Below are 20237 nucleotides of genomic sequence, written 5' to 3'. Positions count from 1 at the left end.
CACCTCCCATGTGGTCCAGGTGTTTACCCACTAGATTCATCCAAAGGAAATGAAAATCTTTGTCGCTAAGATTTCTGCACAGACACTGAAGGAGCTTTGTGCACAACAGCCAAGAGCTACAGGCCACCCGAATACACATCAATAGTCCAATGAGATTTCAACATGCCACACATATCACTAGCTCGATAGATTTCGACATGCCACACAACCATTCTAAGTCAAAATAACAGTTTTTGAAGCACACACTGAACAATTCCATTTATAAAGAGCATAAAAATGCAAATCAATACAGAAAGACAGAAAGCAGATAAATAGCTACCAATGATGAGAAGGGAACGCAGAGGAGGGAAGAAGAAAAACTTAGCAAAGCGATTGGACAGGCTCAGTATTAATTATGCTGATGGCTTCCTAAGTGTATCAAAGATACCAAGCCTATCAGAACATATACAACAAATCTGTGCAGCCTACTCCAAATCAATCATACTTCAAAAAAGCTGTGAAAGGTGCACAGCACCTCAATGCTTTTACTCATAAAAGAATAAAATTACACATGAAGATTCATGAAGAAAAGCTATCCAAAACACATTACATAAAAAAAACAATGTTTCCAGACGTGTTTCCTGCACACAGCCTGTGTGCCACTGTGCAGTAGCACACAGGTACAACTACCACAACCCACAGCACAGAGAACTAGATGCCAGTGACATCACATCCTCAGCCAGGAGAGAGACTTCAGGGCTTTTGTCTCCCAATGCAGAAGAGCAGAAAGTAGAAAGGAAGAGAAAGGTAATCCATTTTCACATAAGAGAAGTTCAGATGATAGGTCAACAGTAAAGGAAAAAGAACACTTAGTGACACCATGGGAGTATTTCTTCTCCAATAAAACTGAACGTGTGTCTAAACATCTTCTACCAGCTACTTATGTCACTGCCACATGTCGGCTGGCAATACTGGACAAAAGTAAATACAGTAATGTTAGGGAAGCAGTAATAGAAATGATGAGTTCTCCATTCAGATTTTAGTATGCTGAGTCACTGCATCCTGCAGCCTCCCGCCTGGCATGCCTTTAAGCCACTGTTCTTCGCCACCTGCTGGGATCTGTTGAAGGATATAAATCTTAATATTTACCCAAGCTGGTGTTTCCTTCCCTAAAAGACCCATTCCAATTTTCACACTTAAAACAAGCTTCCTCCAGGTAAAAATCACTTGACTAGAACATCACAAACTGCTCATTTTTTTTTTGTCTAAGAGTGGGAAACTGTGGCAATGAAAACGTCACTGGCTATTCAAACCATGGACTGCCTAGATAGAAAATCACTCAGAGGGCCAGGATTCAGGCCTCTCACACGAGAAGGAAAATACTGCCCAACTCAGTAGAAGACAAAGGGAGTGCCACGTGTAGGTTAGAAATGATTGTTGTGTTTTTTTCCAAGACACAGGCAGGCTGCTTCCCTGCTTTCTGATTCTGCCTCGAGCTTTGACTATTTCCTTCCCCAGCCTCCAGTTTTGCATCCAATACAGTGGCAGGCAATTTGGAGTATGAACAGGCAAAAGGTTAAGAGGAAAAAAAAATTGTATTTCAGTGCTATGTCCTGGTGTTGTAAATGACAGGGCTGGGATTTCGACTCTAGCCAGCCAGGTGGCTCCAGGCCTCACGTCCATAGCGTGTCCCCATCACACAGCACATCTCTCGGGCCACAGAATACACTTGCTTCAGCCAGAACTCTGTAGAAAACATGGAGGTACATAAAGTCTCAAGATTTCTCCCAACAACAAAAATCAGAAAAAAGGTGGCCCTAGTATTCAGGAGGCAGAGATGGGTGGATCTCTGTGAATTCAGGGCCAGCCTGCTCTACAAAATGAGTCCAGGACAGCCAGGGCTACACAGAGAAACCCTATCTCAGAAAACAAACAAACAAGCATGAAAAAAAGGAGGAGGAAGAGGAGAAAGAAGAGAAGGAAGGAAGGAAGGAGGGAGGGAGGGAGGGAGGGAGGGAGGGAGGGAGGGAGGGAGGAAGGAAGGAAGGAAGGAAGGAAGGAAGGAAGGAAGGAAGGAAGGAAGGGAGGGAAAGATCACCTAAATCCTAACTGATGCACCTACAGTGTTGCTACGCACAGCAGCACAGGACGCAACACACAGCTCTCAACACTTCTGCCATATTAGGAAAACTGCTCAATATGGGCAGAATGCATGGATTTTGGACCAAGTTAAACAATAATAGTGTCTCATAATGTTTTTTCTGTATGCGATAGTTGATTTAAAGTGGAATTCAGAGGAATAAAGCAATGTGATGCAAAAAGGGCGAAAATAATGCAACACAAGACCAGCATTGAAAAGGAACTAGCTTCAGAAACACCACGATCCAAAAGCAATGTGTGCGTGTGTGTAAGGAGGCCCTAGTCTAACAAGCTAACTCCCACACAGGGAAAGAAGAGAACTCCGTGAAGCAAGAAGCAGAAAGCACAATTTACTACCAAGAGTTCAATGTTTACTCTCAAGTTTTCCATCAATAACCGTCATCTATCTGCCCTGGGTAGGACGTCCCAGACAGTCAATGGACCCAGGGCCACCTGCCAGAGTGGAGCGCAAACAATCCTTTCTACTTTTATCCACCACCCTTTCCGGTGCCCACCTAGGCGTTCTCCGCTTCGGCACTGCTGACTTTCGGGGTCAGGTAATTCTTTACGGAAGGAGGAAGAGAGGAGCGCAGCGTGCTCTGCAGAGGATGAGCAGCCTCATCCCAGCTTCTACCCACCACATGTCAGTGATACACCGTGACAAGAAAAAAGAAGGGTGCAGGACTGCAGATGCTCACAAGCTGAGATTACGAACTGGTCTTCCACAGCACCCAGGAGCAGTTCCCATGCCCCCCACGACAGTTAAGAGTCCTTCAACTCCCGCTCCAAAGGCAACTAATGCCCTCGGCTGGCTCCCACAGACGATGCACATACATCGTATGTACAAAGGCATACATGCAGGTAAAGCATCTACACACATAACATAAAAATAAATAAATCTCAAAAAAGTCTACAGATATCATCAAATGTCCTCTACACAGCCACCTGCCCCTAGTTGAATAGGGCTCTACAATGAACAGAACGCAGGGAATTTATATTCTAACCCTACAGTAGGGCTCATTCATTCTAATCCTCATCTGGACCACAGTCACTGTGCTGGGAGTGGCTCGAGCATCACTACTGACGGCAATCTAGATACTAAGGATGTATGTTTGGCTTTTGTCTTTGCTCCTGTAACAACTAATTATTGTGTAACAATGTACACAATAAGTAGGACAAACAGGCAGTGTCGAGAGGTTGACTGACTTTAGATAACAGGAAGAAAGTAGCACCACCCTGACCCCTGACGGTCACTTAATAAATTAAATAACTACAGGTTTAACCATTTTTCAGGAAATACAAAGGTTATAGAAACCTGCTGTCAGACACTGTGAGGGTACAAAAGGCCACAGAAAATGTACAGAACTGGCTACCCTTTTTAAAAGTCTCTCTCTGTTTTAAATATGTTATTCGTTTAAACAGTTATTAGTACGGTAATTTATCTGCAGACACCCTTTTAGTATCAAGAAAAAGAGTGGCAGAGCACAGGCTGAAATGAAGATGGTGGGGTGAGGCCGCCTGCACCACAGTGACCCTGAGGACTCATCATATTCCCCTCTCTATGTCTCATAATTTTACAAAATACAAAGTAAAGCATGGTTAGATTCTCATGTGCTCATGGAAGCCAATGTAATTTTACATGAGAACCATCCTACGATTGTACCAGCACCCTGCATTTGTCCTGCGCTGGCCAAGCATGGCCACTTCTCACTCTTCCACAGAAACAAACCTCAAAAAGCCATGGCATAGAATTCCAGCTGTAGCTGCCACTCCCTATTGCTGCTCTTCAGAAAACCGTAAGCTTCTCAACAAGGAAGCTCCTTTATTGGAGAAATGAAACAGAGGGTGGAATGCTTTTCTAATTCCATTCCTCTGTTATTTTCTCAAATTTTCCTAGGGCTGGAGAGATGGCTCGGAGGTTAAGAACACTGGCTGCTCTTCCAGAGGTCCTAGTTTCAATTCCCAGCAAACACATGGTGGCTCATAACTATTTATGAGATCTGGTGCTCACTTCTGGCCTGCAGGCAGAATACCATATAAATAATAAATAAAAATAAATCCTTAATTTTCCCTAAAACCCACAAGTAAACTTCTCAAATACTTTTGTCTTATCATACACTTTTCTGTTCAAAATAGTTAAATTAAAGCAGTCTTCCTTTTAGTATAAAACATAAGCAGAACATCCAAAATATTCAACCAATAGGCTTCCTCCCTGTTGCTACAGAGTGTACAGAGTGCATATACTTCCAGATCCACGGCTCCTCTGCTGCAGTTTACTCAAAGGGGATGCTTGTAGTGGTCTGAACGCAAATGACCCCCACAGGCTCCTACATTTGAATGTTTGGTTCCCAGTTAACAGAACTGTTTGGGAAGGATTAAGAGGTATGGACTTGTTGGAGAAAGTATGTCACTGGGGGTGGATTCTGAAAGTTCAAAAGTCTGCAACTATGGATGAGAGGTGAGCTCTCAGCTACTGTCTTCAGTGCCATGCCTGCCTGCCAGCACACTTCCCATCATAATGATCGTGGACTGACTAACTATGAAACTGTGAGCAAGCCCTCCATTAAATGCCTTCCTTTATAAGTTGCCTTGGCTCCGCTGTCTCCTCAGGGCAATAGCTCAGTGACTGACCTCGTTCTGTGGAACACAGTAATGTAATGCACTGGGTATCTCGGAGATATTCTCTTTGTCCGTCAGTGTCAACACAACTACTGCCATTTCTGTGGAGCAGGTGTCTGTCTGGTCTGTGATAAGCGCTCACCTCAGATACTGTTTCAAAGCACTTGTTACTGTCTTCACTTCCCAATCTACAGAATTCTCCAGGTCCAGCTCACTGCAGGTTTTCACATCTGGTGAACAAGCAAGGGAAAAAAATTAGTTAAAAATCTGCCATCCAAAGATCTGACTAGCTCACAAAACTTCCAATTTTAATTGACCAAACAACAGATAACTAATGCTGACATTTCTCAAGAAACACATTCTATACAATCTTTTAATAACAGCATAAGCTCACTCTACTCCTAAACAACCTTCCTAGTACTTCAGAAAGTCTGCAGGAGAGAGAAGAGCAAAGGATTTAAGTAAGTTGTAGACAAAGAGAGCAGAAGCACGAGAGAAGATACGGCATTTCAACAAGCCGGCTCATGGGGAATGAATGTCGCATCGTCCTCAAAGGTGCCACTCGGCAGCACCGTGGCACGCAGCGCTGAATGGATGCGGCTGGTCGCCACCCGCACTCTCGCTATCCACTGTGTTACTACACGAGGAACACTAGCACCATTAGGGCAAAATGATGATTAAAATGGCAGCAGGTCAGTAAACAGTCTGGTCTCACAGTCCAACGTTTGCACTCATTACAGTAGCTTTCCGAAGGTTAACAGGAGATCAACCCAAACTGAAACAGGACAAGAGAGTCAGGATGCTATTTATGGCTTAGTCTAATTTTAACAACCTACAACGTGAATCTGTCAATGTACCATGTTACTACATTAACATGTATAATTTTTAATTCTTTGTACTGGAAAAAACAGCTGCAATTAAAATATAAAGTTAAAACAAATCTACCTAAGTGAAAGGATAAACCTTCACCCCAGCACTACTAGCTACTCACCCACCCAGAAAAATGACCTGCCTGGGCCATTCATTCTCAACTAAAGTAGTTTTTCTTTGTCCTAAAACTGTGTTACTGATATTTTGCTCCAGATGCGCTTTTTTAGAAATAGGTAGTGCTCTAAAGAAAAGTGTGTAGCCAGTGTGTTGCCGGGCACTAGTAGGTCACTGCCTTTAATTCCAGTACTTGGAAGACAGAGGCAGGTAGATTTAGGCAAGTTCAAGGCTAGTGTGGTCTACCAACCAAGTTCCAGGACAGCCAGGGGCTACATAGGAAAACCCTGTCTAAAAATAGAAAGAAAGAAGGACAATAAGAAGGGGGGGGGGGGGGAGTGTCTAAGTACATACAGGGGAAAAAAAAGATGGGGAAGCTTAAAGTGTTAATCCAGGCTGAAATAAAATGACAGAAGAGTGGTAAAGGCAAACATTCTAGCACAGGGCCATCCTTGTCCATCCGGGCCAGCATACCCAGCATGGCCAGCAGTCTCAGTATTCAAAAGCTGAGTTTTAATGCTGGACTAGCCTGGAGCACTATAATCCAAGCGAGGGAGTACTCAATGCACCTGAGTTCCAGATCCTCGTCTGCACCAAGGAGATCTCAGCATAGTAAACACCCCTATAAACAGGTGTGAGCACCCTAACAACCAAGGCATGGGAGACTGACAGGAATTATTAACAGTGGAAGCTCCCCACCACAGCCAGGTCATTAAAGGCAAGGACGTTCGTTCTGCGGTGGTATCCTCCCCAAGAGAAGGCAGAAAGGAGGTTATAGAGAAGGGTGGTTTCTAGCCATCACTACACATCTGCCTGCCTCAACTAAAAACAAAGAGCTAGTGTGTCCAGACTTCCCCCTCTCTGCTAGGAAAAATATACTTCCTCTTTAAAAGCATGAAAAGGAACGGCTGTCAAACTGGCCATACTAGCTGTGAACCCTGAAAAGCTTTAGGCATGGGCATGACAACAAAGGGACTCAAACTTTCTGAAAATAAAACAGAAAGTGATGGCTATTTTACAGCCGCAACATCACACATATGAAGTCCATTACTCAAAGGTCTGGAGACTTTTTAGGCACTCCAGCATTTCTTGATTACAGCAACTGGCAGCAATATGCAATAAACCACAACAATGGCAACTGACACTGATTACATTTTGATCAGTCCCTACGATTCAGAACTCATTTGTTACTGAGCCTGTCAGACAAGCCACAGATACACTGGAGAAATCAAATTAAGCACCCTGATTAAAGATGCGATCCTTTATAACCAGGACTAAATAATTCTGTTCTAACAGCTTCGCCAACCAATTACTTCTGTAACTGAATATTCTGTCTCTCATTAAATCAATTATTTAAATCTCATTTTAACATACAAGTCAGATAACATTTTCAATAAACTCGCTACAAGCAAATCACCATTTTAAAAATCTGAGGGGCTTCAAAAGGAACTCTTCCATTTCCACATTCTACCAAATTCTCATTCTCAATTTTGAGATTCATATTCTTTCTATGGAAAAATAAGCCATCCTTCTAAATTCACAGAACAAAGGCAGCTGTCACATCACAAGTTAATGACTATATGTCTGTGTAATTAATCATCTATTAAATGTTCTCTGTTTTCAAATAGCTCAATCATCCCTGGCAGCCCTTTGCAATCCGTGGACTAGGTGGAATTCATTTATTTAGGCTTCACACCTAAACTATGTTTAGAGTGTTCACACAGGATATGTGTTCCACCACAAGTGAGGGGCCTCATGTTTCCTCCCTAACCAAAGAACAGCGTAACTCATTAGTTAAAACTCTAAGCCAACCAGCACTGAAACTGGCACTTTAATACTGTATGAAGGTTTCCCTCTTATACAGCCACTGCTCATTTCTTTCAACCGGGAGGTGTATGCCCACGCTCACGGCATACCCACTGGTCACTTTTTTGAAGCTGGAAGTGTGCACCCAGGCTCACGGCAGAGTGTCACTTATGAGGAGTTAGCACCCTAGCCAACACGAACTTGGGCCAGTTCTTTTCCTTCTTTGAATACTTGAAGAAGCAAAATGTACGTGTGTTTTATAAATATGCTTTATCACCAAAAATCAAGTTTATAGCTACAGTGCTCACTCTCCTCCACTCGACGTTAAAAAAAAAGTATTCAATAAAAATAAATGAGAAAATATTTTATATTAAGATCCTGCTACTTTTGTTTTCTATGGTGCTGTGTCTAAAAGAAAATAAAAAACACCCAGTCTTTTGCTTATAAATAGCAAAGCACCAGACCACATATGCTATGAGCACATTTTCTCAAGATTTCCCCTGCCCTGCTCTGGTTTCATTCTAATGTGGGAAGAAAAAGGACTATCAGGCACTTTTAACTCACCAGTTCTAATCTGCCCCTAACTGTGGTAACTCATCTTTACATTCTTATCTCAGTAAGAATTAAAACTGACTATCCATCTGTTATTTTTTCCTTGCCTTTCTCATCAGCTCTATGTTTATAATATTCAGAAAGAAGAAAGAAGGAAAAGAAAAAGAAAAAACACCTTCTCCCCTGACCTACAGACAGCAGAGGGGCAGAGAAGGAAAGAGGTCTCTCCACAGTGGGAGAGCAGTCACTTAGCAGGGGCCAGGCAAGGCTCAGGGGGAGCTGGAAACAGAGGACACCACCTGCTGATCCCCAGGCAAGGGACAACTAAGGCAAAAGCAGCACTTATCCCCAGGAGGGAAGCAGTGGCCTTCTCCTGTACCTGACATCTCCTGTCTGCAGAAGAGGAAGGGGACAGAGCATGCTGAAGGCATGGGAAGATGCTGAGGAGATAGCAGGAAAAAAGTCAGGAGAGGAAGAAGAGTGGGGAGGAACATCTTTTTTCTATTTTAAACAGGAAAGGGAGAAACATCACAGAAAGAGAAGCGAGGATAACATTGAAGAGAAGAAGCATATATTCAGCCTTGAAAATAACCACAAACGTTCACATCTGAGTGTTTGAAGAATACTCAAGGCATTCAAAACTGAAGAGATAAAATTCCATGTAAAAATGGCAATCATTTTTTTTTCTAAAAAAAAAAAAAAAATCTAAACAGGTCTCAAGTAAGTGCAATCCTCTTCTAAAAACATAAAATGTTTTTTTCCAAGACGCTTAAAAATTCAATTAGTTTTTATTTTTCTGAAGAAAATTCCAAGATCAATAAAATGTGCTCTGAAATTTTTTCAAATTTGAAGTGAACATATTATTTCCAAGAATCCTAGAAGACATTGGTTGGCCTTAAAAAGAAATTAGGCCATCAGCGGAGGGAGAAAAAAGGGAACAGGACAGAAGCTACCACAGAGGGCCTCTGAAAGGCTCTAACCAGCAGGGTAGTAAAACAGATGCTGAGACTCATAGCCAAGCTTTGGGCAGAGTACAGGGAATCTTATGAAAGAAGGGGAAGATAGAAAAACCTGGAGGGGACAAGAACTCCACAAGGAGAGCAACAGAACTAAAAAATCTAGGCACAAGGGTCTTTCCTGAAACTAATACTCCAACCAAGGACCATGCATGGAGATAACCTAGAACCCCTGCATAGATGTAGCCCATGGCAGCTCAGTCTCTAAGTGGGTGCCCTAGTAATGGGAACAGGGGCTGTCTCTGACATGAACTCATGGGCTAGCTCTTTGATCACCTCCCTCTAAGAGGGGGGGGGCAGCCTTACCAGGCCATAGAGGAAGACAATGCAGCCAGTCCTGATGAGTCCTGATAGGCTAAGGTCAGATGGAAAGGGAGGAGGACCTCCCCTATCAGTGGACAGGGGGAGGAGCATGGGAGGAGGGACGGCAGGTTTGGGAGGGGACGAGGGAGGGGGATACAGCCAGGATAAAGAAAAAAACAATTAGGCATTTGGCAGGCTTACCACCTGCCTCCCTTTAGGCTACAACTTTAACACAATGTAAACAGCAAAATCAGTGAGGACATCTGTGGAATGTGGACACATGGTTATTGGAACTCTAAAATACTTTTTTAATGGTATTAAATTATTAATTTTGAATACCTAATCAGGATGAAAAGAATACCTTAAGAAAACTGTAAAATTCTTCAGGAAACAGTGATGACATCAATTTGTCAAAAACTAAGGTTAATGTTAATTACAAACTAACAAAGAATGGTATCTCTGCTACACTTCTGATGGGCAATCTGACTCATATTACTAATTACCCACAGATTAATACAAACAAATCCTCATTGCACAGCCCTCTTAAATGAGGGGAAACAAGTTAATACCTTTGTGCCAATTCTCTAACTTCCTCTGTTTGCACGATGTTTCTGAAAACACACTGTTTTCCCTGCCAGCAACTGAGTGAAGCTGCAGCACAACTGGACTTCTCTGACAGGAACAAAAGACATTTTTCTAGGTGTCTACACTGGTACACGTGTTTCTGTGTATGCCTGTGCTCAGACATGTGCATGCAGATGAACTTATCCAAGCATGCACATACAGGGGCAGAGGCTGAGACTGAGTGTCTCTATCTATTGTTTACATAGACACATACACTCACAAAATGAACCTCAAGCTCACTGTTCAGGTAGGGCTGGCTGGCCAGCAAGACCCTCAGACATTCCTGTCTCTCCCCCAAGCCAGTATCAGAGTTACAAGTGTGCCATCCCATGAAACTTCTCTGTAGACAACGGAAACCAGGCTCAGGTCTTCACACTTGGATGGCAAATACTTCACACACCAAGCCATCTCCCAGACCCCTCCAGCTCTCGAACTTTTGAGAGCTTTAGAATACTTTGTGACTTAAAAAGTTGTCATGTGGTTTTCCCCAAGAGCAGAGAAACTACTGTCAGAGTTAAACAACACTGTACATTTAAAATTCTGCGAGATTAAGAACCAATTTCAAGACAATTTAACACTTTGGCATGACCAGAGCAATAACCTTGTCCAAAGGTTTCTTGAGTATGAACAAAGTAGTGATCAAAATAAGGCCAGGATCCTTCTGGCTAACTTACCACCAACATGTGCATTTTGGCTTAAAGGTATTCTGATAACAACATCATCTCTCACTCCTAAGTGCTGTAACAACAACTCAGTGTTTCCAATTTTAAAACTGAGTAGAAGCAGATGCTGTACTCGCATCCGCTACAGCAGATGCTGCTACTGGACCACTGGCAACCTGACTATTTCATCTGGAGCTCACTGACGGCAAAAAGGAAAATGTGTCTGCCAGGGCTGCACATCCAAGTTAAACCAGAGAGGCAGAAAATGGAAACAGCCCATGAAGGTGAATACGTTCAGCAAAGCTCTCCAACCGATGATGGGCAACTTTTCCTGTGCTTTGTAGCTTGAAAAGTGCTTGCTTATGAAACCCTGGATTCGCACACAGCTCAGCAAGCAGCATTATCCACAATGTGTCATTTTGGCTTTGCTCATCTCAATTTATACTTTCAGAAATAAGCTTTCAAGCCAGACACATTTAAGTGAATTCCCACATCCCTGAGGGCATCGTTAGTGTTGACTAATTAGAGTGGGACACCAAGTAAATTCTCATGTAGAAAGGCCAAAATGACAGACTGGTTTGATAGCCAGGTCCTCCAGGCTGAGGAGCTATGATCGTCCCCCAAGGGCAGCCTGCTGCAGGTAGGGGGAGATGTGGAGCGTCTTACAGGTGGCACCGCACTGGCAGCGGCATGTAATACAAAAGCGCTGTGTCATTCACGGAGTGTCTGGGGCAATGAAACGAATTCGCTCCTGGCTTCCTCCAGCCTGTGATGCCAAAGAACACTGAGTTATCAGCACAGATGGAGCCTGGTTCTGGAGAGGAGCCTGGTGAGAACTGCAACAAACCAATCCCCAAGACACAGGCCCTCCCTGACAAATGACAGTTGGGGAAGCTGTAAAAATGAGCGAGTCCCAGGGGTCTTGTCTAACCAGATGTACTGTGAAGGCCCTGGACAGGCAGTGTGGAAACCGGGAGGATCTCAGGGGCCTGACCACCACTGCCCTAAGAGGCAATGGCAAGAGGCGTACACCTGGGACAGCACTCACTCTTCTGCCCTCACTGCTCATCAATAACTAACAGGGACGTGGGTAATCTCAGCTGATGCAGACACTCGGCCTCTGAGGACACAACCCATCCAAGTAGGTGGTACAAAAGAAGAATGTATTCCTGGGCACACACTATATAACTCTGAAATACTAAGTCGCAAAGTCAATGAGCATAAACAATTAATGCATGGAAAAATGATTAAAGAGGCATACCCATCAACATACTCAGAAGTCTCTGGACCTTTGAACTCACCCCCACAACTCTGTACAATCCTTGGTCATTTATACCTATTGAGAGAGACAAAGTATTAGCAGATCACAAGACCACTGTATTTTAAAAGCTTGTCAAACAGTTGCATTCAAAAATCTCTGGTAAGTCACAATAGCAGCATTCCTGTAGACTATTAGACATTTGACAAAGCCAAGTGTTCTTCAAGTGGTGTAGTGGCTTTGTATCCGTGAGCTCTGACAATGCATTATTCCATGTGGGTGAGAACACCCGAAGTCAACACGAATCAAAAGTATGAAGGCTGCCCAGCAATGCAGCCCGAGGCAGGTTTCCCAGGTGCACCTGCACGGCTTTGCCTATTTACTTGCTTACATTCTTCTTGGGAAGTTTCAGCCCTTTCATCAATGTGGGGATTAGCACATAGGAAGAAAGTGTTTAGATGACTCTTGAAGACCATGAACTGAATCTGTTTTTAAAAGAGTTGCCAGATACTCCATCAAAATTAATAAACAGCTCAACTTAATGTATTCCCTCTCTGTGGAAACCTGAAAACCATGTGTCCTTGGGTGCAAGAGACAAAGGCAAGAGAAAAGTTACTCTCAAACATAGCTTCACGTATTGAGCACGTGTAGAGCAAATGTCATGATGTGGCTTCTCACAGCATGAACCAACTGTTCAGAAACACTCAGAAGAGACTGGGAAGCTACAATGGGGAGTTAGGTTAGGTAACAAAACGTCCATGCTTTAAAGTGGCACACCTCAAAATGTGTAGGTACCTTGTGTGCAAGTTGCTTTGAGAGGAAGAAAGGGGTAGATGAGGTACCCCCAAACTCACCTACTGAGCCAGGACTTAAGAACTGGGAGCTCACTATACAGTCTACTACTTCTTAGCTTGAAATGCCCCCTCAAAAGTAAGACTCAACAAAAATGTGGCTTTGCTTTCAGGGAGTCACAGCTTTCTGTGTGTTTGGTTTCTGCACTGCAAATGTTAAAGCTAAGAACACACTGACTGCCAAGGAAATGTCTCTAATCCCCCGCTCTCCAGAACATAAAAACCCAATTAACAAAGGCCCACAGGACCCACTCTCTCACCCTCCCTACACTACATGCAGTGGCAGGAAGATTAATGCAGTGTCTAAAAGTCTGTGTTCAGATCTACCCAGACACAGAAACGTCAGGAAACTTCTGGCTTCTGGGTGCTGTGTCTGGGAACAAAGGCAGCATTGCCTATGTTATGCTGGGAAGATGATGATGTAAGCACCTGTTCTATAAATCACAGCACACACCACACACAAACGTTCTCTATTCATAGTCAACATCAATATTTTCCTCCTTTCGCCATTTATTCCTCTTTTTTCAGTTTGTGTGCATGAAAGCATGCAAGAAAGCTAAAGGCCGACATGAAGCTGTCTTGGCCTCAACTGATTCTCTACCTCAGTATCTTCTGAAGTACATCTCTCTCTGAACCTACAGCTCACCATCCTGGACGACTAGCTGGCCAGGAAGGGGAATCCAACCATCTGTACCACAGCACTGTAGCGGTAGGCACATACCATCACAATCGGCATCTATGCAGGATCAGGTGCAGACTCTGAACTCAGGTCCTCAGGCCTGGACAACAGGCATTTTATTCACACTGAGCCATCACTCCCACACACAAACAGTTTGCTTTTCTTCTTTCTCTTTTTCTTCCTGAAGATACTGAGGAATGAACCTAAGCCTTCAAGCATGCTAGCCAAGTGCTGTGCTAGTCAAGAACTATACCTCGGTTTTCCTTATTCATTTTCTAAGGTTCTCAAATAGCATGTGCATGGGAGAAGTGGGAGGGGGGTGTTACAGGTTACAAAGCAAATTTTAAAACACAAATGTTTACATGTTAAACTTCTAGCTCCTGTTTAATTATTTTTTTAATTTATTTTTAAAAAATAAAATGTTTTAATTTATTTTTTATGGGTATGGGTATTTCACCTATATCTATATGCATACACCGTGTGCATGCAATCCCCTAAGAGATCAAAAGTCCCTCACCCCGTGACTGCTTACAGCTGAGCTGCCGTGTGCGCTCTAGGAATCAAACCAGGTCCTCTGGGACAGTGCTCTTAACCACAAAGCCGTCTCTCCAGTTTAGACAGAGGGTCTTTAAAAGAGGTACTAATTTAAAATCAGTCCACCAAGTGGCCCAATTCCAACGTGGCTAATCCCCTTAGAAGAAAGGTATTTTAAAACAGACAGTGACAAATAGCAGATCACATGGAGATGAACACACACACACACACACACACACACACACACACACACACACCAGGCACTTACAGGTAAGAGGAAAACCCTGAGAAGAAACAAACCATGCCAACCACTTTATTCTGGAGTTTTAACTCCCAGGCATGTGGGGGAAATTACTGCTGTGTGTAAATCACATACCATATTGTCCTATGCTGTGAGACTCTGAGCCCAATGACTGACGCCCCTTCTCTCTTGGTCTCTCTAGAGTCAGGAGGGCAGAACGAGCCCAAAGCCTACACGCGTTTATCCAGAATAGTGGACATCCAGCCCAGCAGCAGAGAATTCCTGCCCGAAGGAGGACGAAGGATAGTGCAACCCCACCAAGAATGAGAAAAAGCAAACAGCCCAGAAGCAAGATCAGAACTCTCGAGTCTCCAACAGGGAAAAGACTGAACCCGACTCCCTCCTGCTCCCAGAAAGCAGGTCCTGAGGGTTTTTAACCCCAAGGTTTTGTTGATCACTATTCAATTTAAGTAGTTTGACCTCGGTGACAGAAGTCAAAAGAGCAAGTCATATTCTGCAGTCAAACAAACGCAAGCATTTATGAAAAGTGCTAGAAGTACACGGAGATGAAGTAAGAATGTCATTTTGGCAACGACAATCACTCTGTGCTTGTAATTACTATCAGATAATTGATCAAGTTCAAATTCATCAACCTGCAAGAAGAACTAGAGTTAATTACTAATACATAATAAAAGGTACAAAAAGAAATTACAGCTCTTCAACATAGTTTTTCCTCTTTTTAATGAAATTTAAATAAATGCAATACAAAGGCAAGTTGGAAATGGCATGTTGGATAATCAAGTCTTGTAGGGTTTTCTGTTTCTTCTTACGCTGCTCTTAAAGGCTGCGGAACTAGCCCATGCTTTTCACCCAGGAGCACACATGTCTTCACAGCAACATACCAACAATCATAGACAACTGAAGATGTAGCCAATTCGCAAAACTACTGCTGAGTTCAGCACAACTTCGCCAGCTTCTTTTCCAAAAACCCCTTTTAGTCAAAAGATTAAGCCACTGACCCAGAGTAAGGATTCTGAAATCAGCTCTGACTTCTTCCTTTGTCTACATTCTATAGGTCAGAGGGCACTCTTCCTGTGCAACGCACAATGTGCACATGGCAATTACCAGAAGAGCCTCACAAGAAACAGAACCGGAACCCATTCCAACAGCCTCCCTCCACCGTCCTCCCATTCCCACTTACCCTACACATCCACAACACGGCCCTGCCTCACCTACCGACCTGTACCTCTTGCAGAGTTTTAATCAGAACAGACTACAGGCTGTCACCCACAAATAACAAAGTGCAGACTGTCCCTCACAGCTCCATTCAGGTTGGCCTCTCAGCTGACAACACTGTCCCCTCATCCTCACAAACTTGCCACCTGCAATGATTTAGTCACTAAAGATGCGCCACTTAGGACTCCAGCTTCCCGAGGCAAAGAGTAAAACAAGATCTCATTCAAGTCAAATCCAGGGAAAACTCAACTTTTCCCACACAATCCCACAGAACTCTGCCTGTTCATTTGTTTGTTTTTAAACATAACTCACAATTAATTCCTTCCAATTCATTGTTTCATATACCTTAAAACAAGCCTCTATTTGTGTACTTGCGCCTCTTTTGGGTATATGCCTAGGAGTGGTATGGCTGGATCTTGAGGAAGTGCTATTCCTAGTTGTCTGAGAAAGCGCCAGATTGATTTCCAGAGTGGTTGTACCAGTTTACATTCCCACCAGCAGTGGAGAAGGGTTCCCCTTTCTCCACAACCTCTCCAGCATGTGTTGTCCCTTGAGTTTTTCATCTTGGCCATTCTGATGGGTGTAAGGTGAAATCTCAGGGTTGTTTTGATTTGCATTTCCCTAATGGCTAATGAGGTTGAGCATTTCTTTAAGTGCTTCTCTGCCATTTGATATTCCTATACAGAGAATTCTCTCTTTAGCTCTGTTCCCCATTTTTTAAGTGGATTACTTGGTTTATTGCTTTTCAGCTTGTTTAGTTCTTTATATATACTGGATATGAGTCCTCTGTCAGATAAAGGGTTGGTGATGATTCTTTCCCAATCTGTAGGCAGTCGCTTTGTTTTGATGACGGTGTCCTTTGCTTTACAGAAGCTTTTCAATTTCATGAGGTCCCATTTATTGATTGTGGCTCTTAGAGCCTATGCTGTTGGTGTTCTGTTCAGGAAGTTTTCTCCTGTACCAATGAGTTCTAGGGTATTCCCCACTTTTTTTTCTAGCCGATTTAATGTGTCTGGTTTTATGTTGAGGACTTTGATCCACTTGGACTTCAGTTTTGTGCAGGGTGATAAGTATGGATCTATTTTCATTTTTCTACATGTAGACATCCAGTTGGACCAGCACCATTTGTTGAAGATGCTATCTTTTTTCCATTGTACGGTTTTGGCATCTTTGTCAAAAATCAGGTGTCCGTAAGTGTGTGGGTTTATTTCTGGGTCTTCTGTTCGATTCCATTGATCCACCATTCTGTTTCTATGCCAGTACCATGCAGTTTTTATAACTGACCATGTTTGTAGCAGCTTTATTTGTAATAGCCAGAAGCTGGAAACAACCCAGATGCCCCTCAACTAAAGAATGGATGCAGAAACTGTGGTACATCTATACAATGGAGTATTACTCAGCAATGAAAAATAAGGAAATCATGAAATTTGCAGGTAAATGGTGGGACCTGGAAAGGATCATCCTGAGTGAGTTGTCCCAGAAGCAAAAAGACACACATGGTATATACTCACTCATATAAACATACAATATAGAATAAACCCACTATATCTGTACATCTAAACAAACTAAGCAAAAGAGAGGACCCTAACTAAAATGTTCAATCCCCATCCTGAAAGGCAAAGAAGATGGACATCAGAAGAAAAAGAAAATAGGAAACAACTTCGGAACCTGCTACAGAGGGCCTCTGAAAGCCAGAAGAAAACAGGAAACAACCTTGAAACCTGCCACAGAGGGCCTCTGAAAGCTTCTGCAGTATAGACTGTCAAAGCAGATGCTGAGCCTGATGGCCAACTGATGGGCAGAGTGAATGGAATTTTATGTAAGAAGTGGGAAATAGTAAGAGCTGGAGGGGACGGGAACTCCACAAGGAGAGCATAGAACAAGATAATTTAAACACAGGGAACTTCCCAGAGACTCAAGGACTATTCGTGGAGATGACCTGGAACCCCTGCACAGATGTAGCCCATGGCAGTTCAGTGTCCAAGTGGGTTCCATAGTAATGGGAAGAGGGACTGCCTCTGACATGATCTGATTGGCCTGCTCGTTGATCACCTCCCCCTGAGGGGGGAGCAGCCTTACCAGGCCACAAAAGATGACAATGCAGCCACTTTTGATGAGAACTGATAGACTAAGATCAGAAAGAAGAGGAGAACCTCCCCTATCAGTGGACTTGGGGAGTGGCATGCATGCAGAAACGGGAGGGAGGGTGGGATCGGCAGGGGAGGAGGGAGGGGCTTATGGGGGGATACAAAATGAATAAAGTGTAATTAATAAAAAATTAAAAAAAAAAAAAAACAAGCCTCTACTCTGGCAGTTATAACTCCTGAAACCAAGTCTGAGTACCTAGCCTGACCCCAGGTTAAATTCCTCATTTTCAATGAGAATGTTCGTTTTTATCATGTTAAAAAATAATGTTCACACCTTATCACACTCTAGAAGCACATACTAAATAATATGTGTTCCATGTTACTTTTCAACATAAAAAAGCATTAAGTTCCCAAATACATACAGTTTTAAGAGTTTTTAAACAAATGTCAACCTGTATTTCACCCACACGTACCTCATCCCCAATACATAAATGACCCAGCAAAGTACTCACTTAACTGTGTCTTCTGTTCTGTTTTGTTTTGATGGCATCTTGTATATGACCAGTAAGGTACAAAATACGTGTATCTTGAAATTAATTTAAAGTTATATAAAGATTAAGATAAATTAAAATTTTGAACAGAAAAAGTTAAGGTTACAAACTCCTGCACATTTTTCAGGGCATAAATGCTCACTAGTGCACAATGGTAATCTCCTCGATGTTTCTAGACACAAAGGTTTCCTCTCTCTTCAATAAGGCACATGTATCCCTGATCTCTCCAAGACTTTAAACATGAATGGGTGTTGGACTTTGTCAAATGCTTTTTCGGCATCTAAGAAGATGATCATGTGGTGTTTCTCCTTCAGTTTGTTTATGTGGTGGATTACATTGATAGATTTCCGTATGTTGGACCACCCTTGCATGCCTGGGATGAAGCCTACTTGGTCATGGTGGATGATATCTTTGATGTGTTCTTGAATTCGGTTTGCAAGTATTTTATTGAGTATTTTTGCATCAATGTTCATAAGAGAGATAGGTATGAAGATCTCTTTTTTTGTTGGGTCTTTGTGTGGTTTAGGTATCAAGGTGACTGTGGTTTCATAGAATGAGTCTGGTAATGTTCCTTCTGTTTCTATTTTGTGGAACCATTTGGAAAGAATTGGAGTTAGCACTTCTTTGAAGGTCTGGTAGAATTCTGCACTGAATCCATCTGGCCCAGAGGACCCGGGGTTAGATGATCAATCCTCACTTAGAAAGACAAATGGGATCTGCATTGGATGTAGGAGAAAATAATTAACAGGACAGGAGCCTACCACAGAGGGCCTCTGAAAGACGCTACCTAGCAGTGTATCAAAGCAGATACTAAGACTTATAACCAAATCTTCAGCAGAGTGCAGGGAATCATATGAAAGAAGGGGAGTTAGTATGACGTGGGAGAGGATAGGAGCTCCACAAGGACCAAATATATCTGGGCACAGGGGTCTTTTCTGAGAATGACACTCCACCAAGGACCATGTATGGATATAACCTAGAACCTCTGCTCAGATGTAGCCCGTGGTAGCTCAGTAACCAATTGGTTTCCCATAGTAAGGGGAACAGAGACTATTTCTGACAGGAACTCAATGGCAGGCTCTTTGACCTCCCCATTCCCCAAGGGAGAAGCAGTCCTGCTAGGCCACAGAGGAGGACTTTGCAGCCAGTCCTGAAGATAGCTGATAAAACAGGGTCAGATGAAAGGGGAGGAGGTCCTCCCCAATCGGTGGACTTGGAAAGGGGCAAAGAGAAGATGAGGGAGGAAGGGTGGGATTGGGAGGGAATGAGGGAGCGGGATACAGCTGGGATACAGAGTTAATAAAATGTAACTGATAATAATCATAATAAAAAGAATCCATTTGATCCACAGTTCCCTGAGCCTGGCAGCCTGAGATCAGTCATGGCTGTCATCCCATGGCAGGGGTAGGAATATAGGAAAGAGAATGGGGGACTAAGAAGAGGGGAGTGAGATAAATGGCCTCCGAATGCACTCAACATGTAAAAGCTGCAACTCGTTCACGAGAACAGAGTCCTCTTGCCCTAATGACATCTCAGCTCCACTGCACTGTGGCTGAGTTTTCCAACCATGAACTTTGGGGTTCAAATTCAAACAACTGTGGGACACACACACACACACCAAAAAAAAAAAAAAAAAAAATGGTTTTTGGAATACAGGAAGAAAACAACAAAATATGGGAAAGACAGAGTGAGGATATAAAAATGAACAGAAGTTAGAATGACAAGGCTACAAAGTCTGTAGCATCTCATTTCCTAAGAAGAATCGAGTACTTTACTATCTTCAGGCAAAGAAGTCAAATAATATAAAGACACAAGATGACACCAGAAAATCAAATTAAGCAATCAGAGACCAACGAGGCCATGGGGTCATTCTTCCCTGTGGTTTCAGGAGCAGGCCTTCCACTCAGTAATTCCATCTGCTTTCCACCTCACATGCTTATCATGTAACAAATAAATACAGTAATTAACGAATGAAATGAGCAATGGACTATCAACCTGATGGTCTGTAGAAAGAACACGGCCAGAGGCAGGAAATTCTCATTTTCCCGTATGTGTACATAAAGCAGGCATCAGGGGATGAAACGGGATGGGTCAGAGTGCAACAGAAGCAGTGGGG

At 43.0% G+C, this 20237-nt stretch overlaps 1 protein-coding gene across 2 annotated transcripts in view; it reads right to left on the bottom strand.

Moving 5' to 3' along the window:
• Arhgap10 (Rho GTPase activating protein 10) overlaps window positions 1-20237 on the bottom strand; it is a 248703-nt gene that overhangs the window by 88740 nt on the left and 139726 nt on the right. For both annotated transcript variants that reach the window (XM_055609092.1, XM_055609093.1), the window contains exons 14-15: window positions 11946-12020; window positions 4880-4967 (exon numbers count right to left, since the gene is read on the bottom strand). In XM_055609092.1, the coding sequence (XP_055465067.1) occupies window positions 4880-4967; window positions 11946-12020 (163 nt within the window). The remainder of the gene's footprint in view (window positions 1-4879; window positions 4968-11945; window positions 12021-20237) is intronic.

The sequence above is a fragment of the Psammomys obesus genome, unplaced genomic scaffold, assembly GCF_907164565.1.
Source record: "Psammomys obesus unplaced genomic scaffold, mPsaObe1.curated_primary_1811, whole genome shotgun sequence".
NCBI classification, from domain to species: Eukaryota; Metazoa; Chordata; class Mammalia; order Rodentia; family Muridae; genus Psammomys; species Psammomys obesus.
The sequence above is the reverse complement of the archived record's forward strand: the minus strand, read 5'-3'. Positions and strand labels throughout refer to the sequence as shown.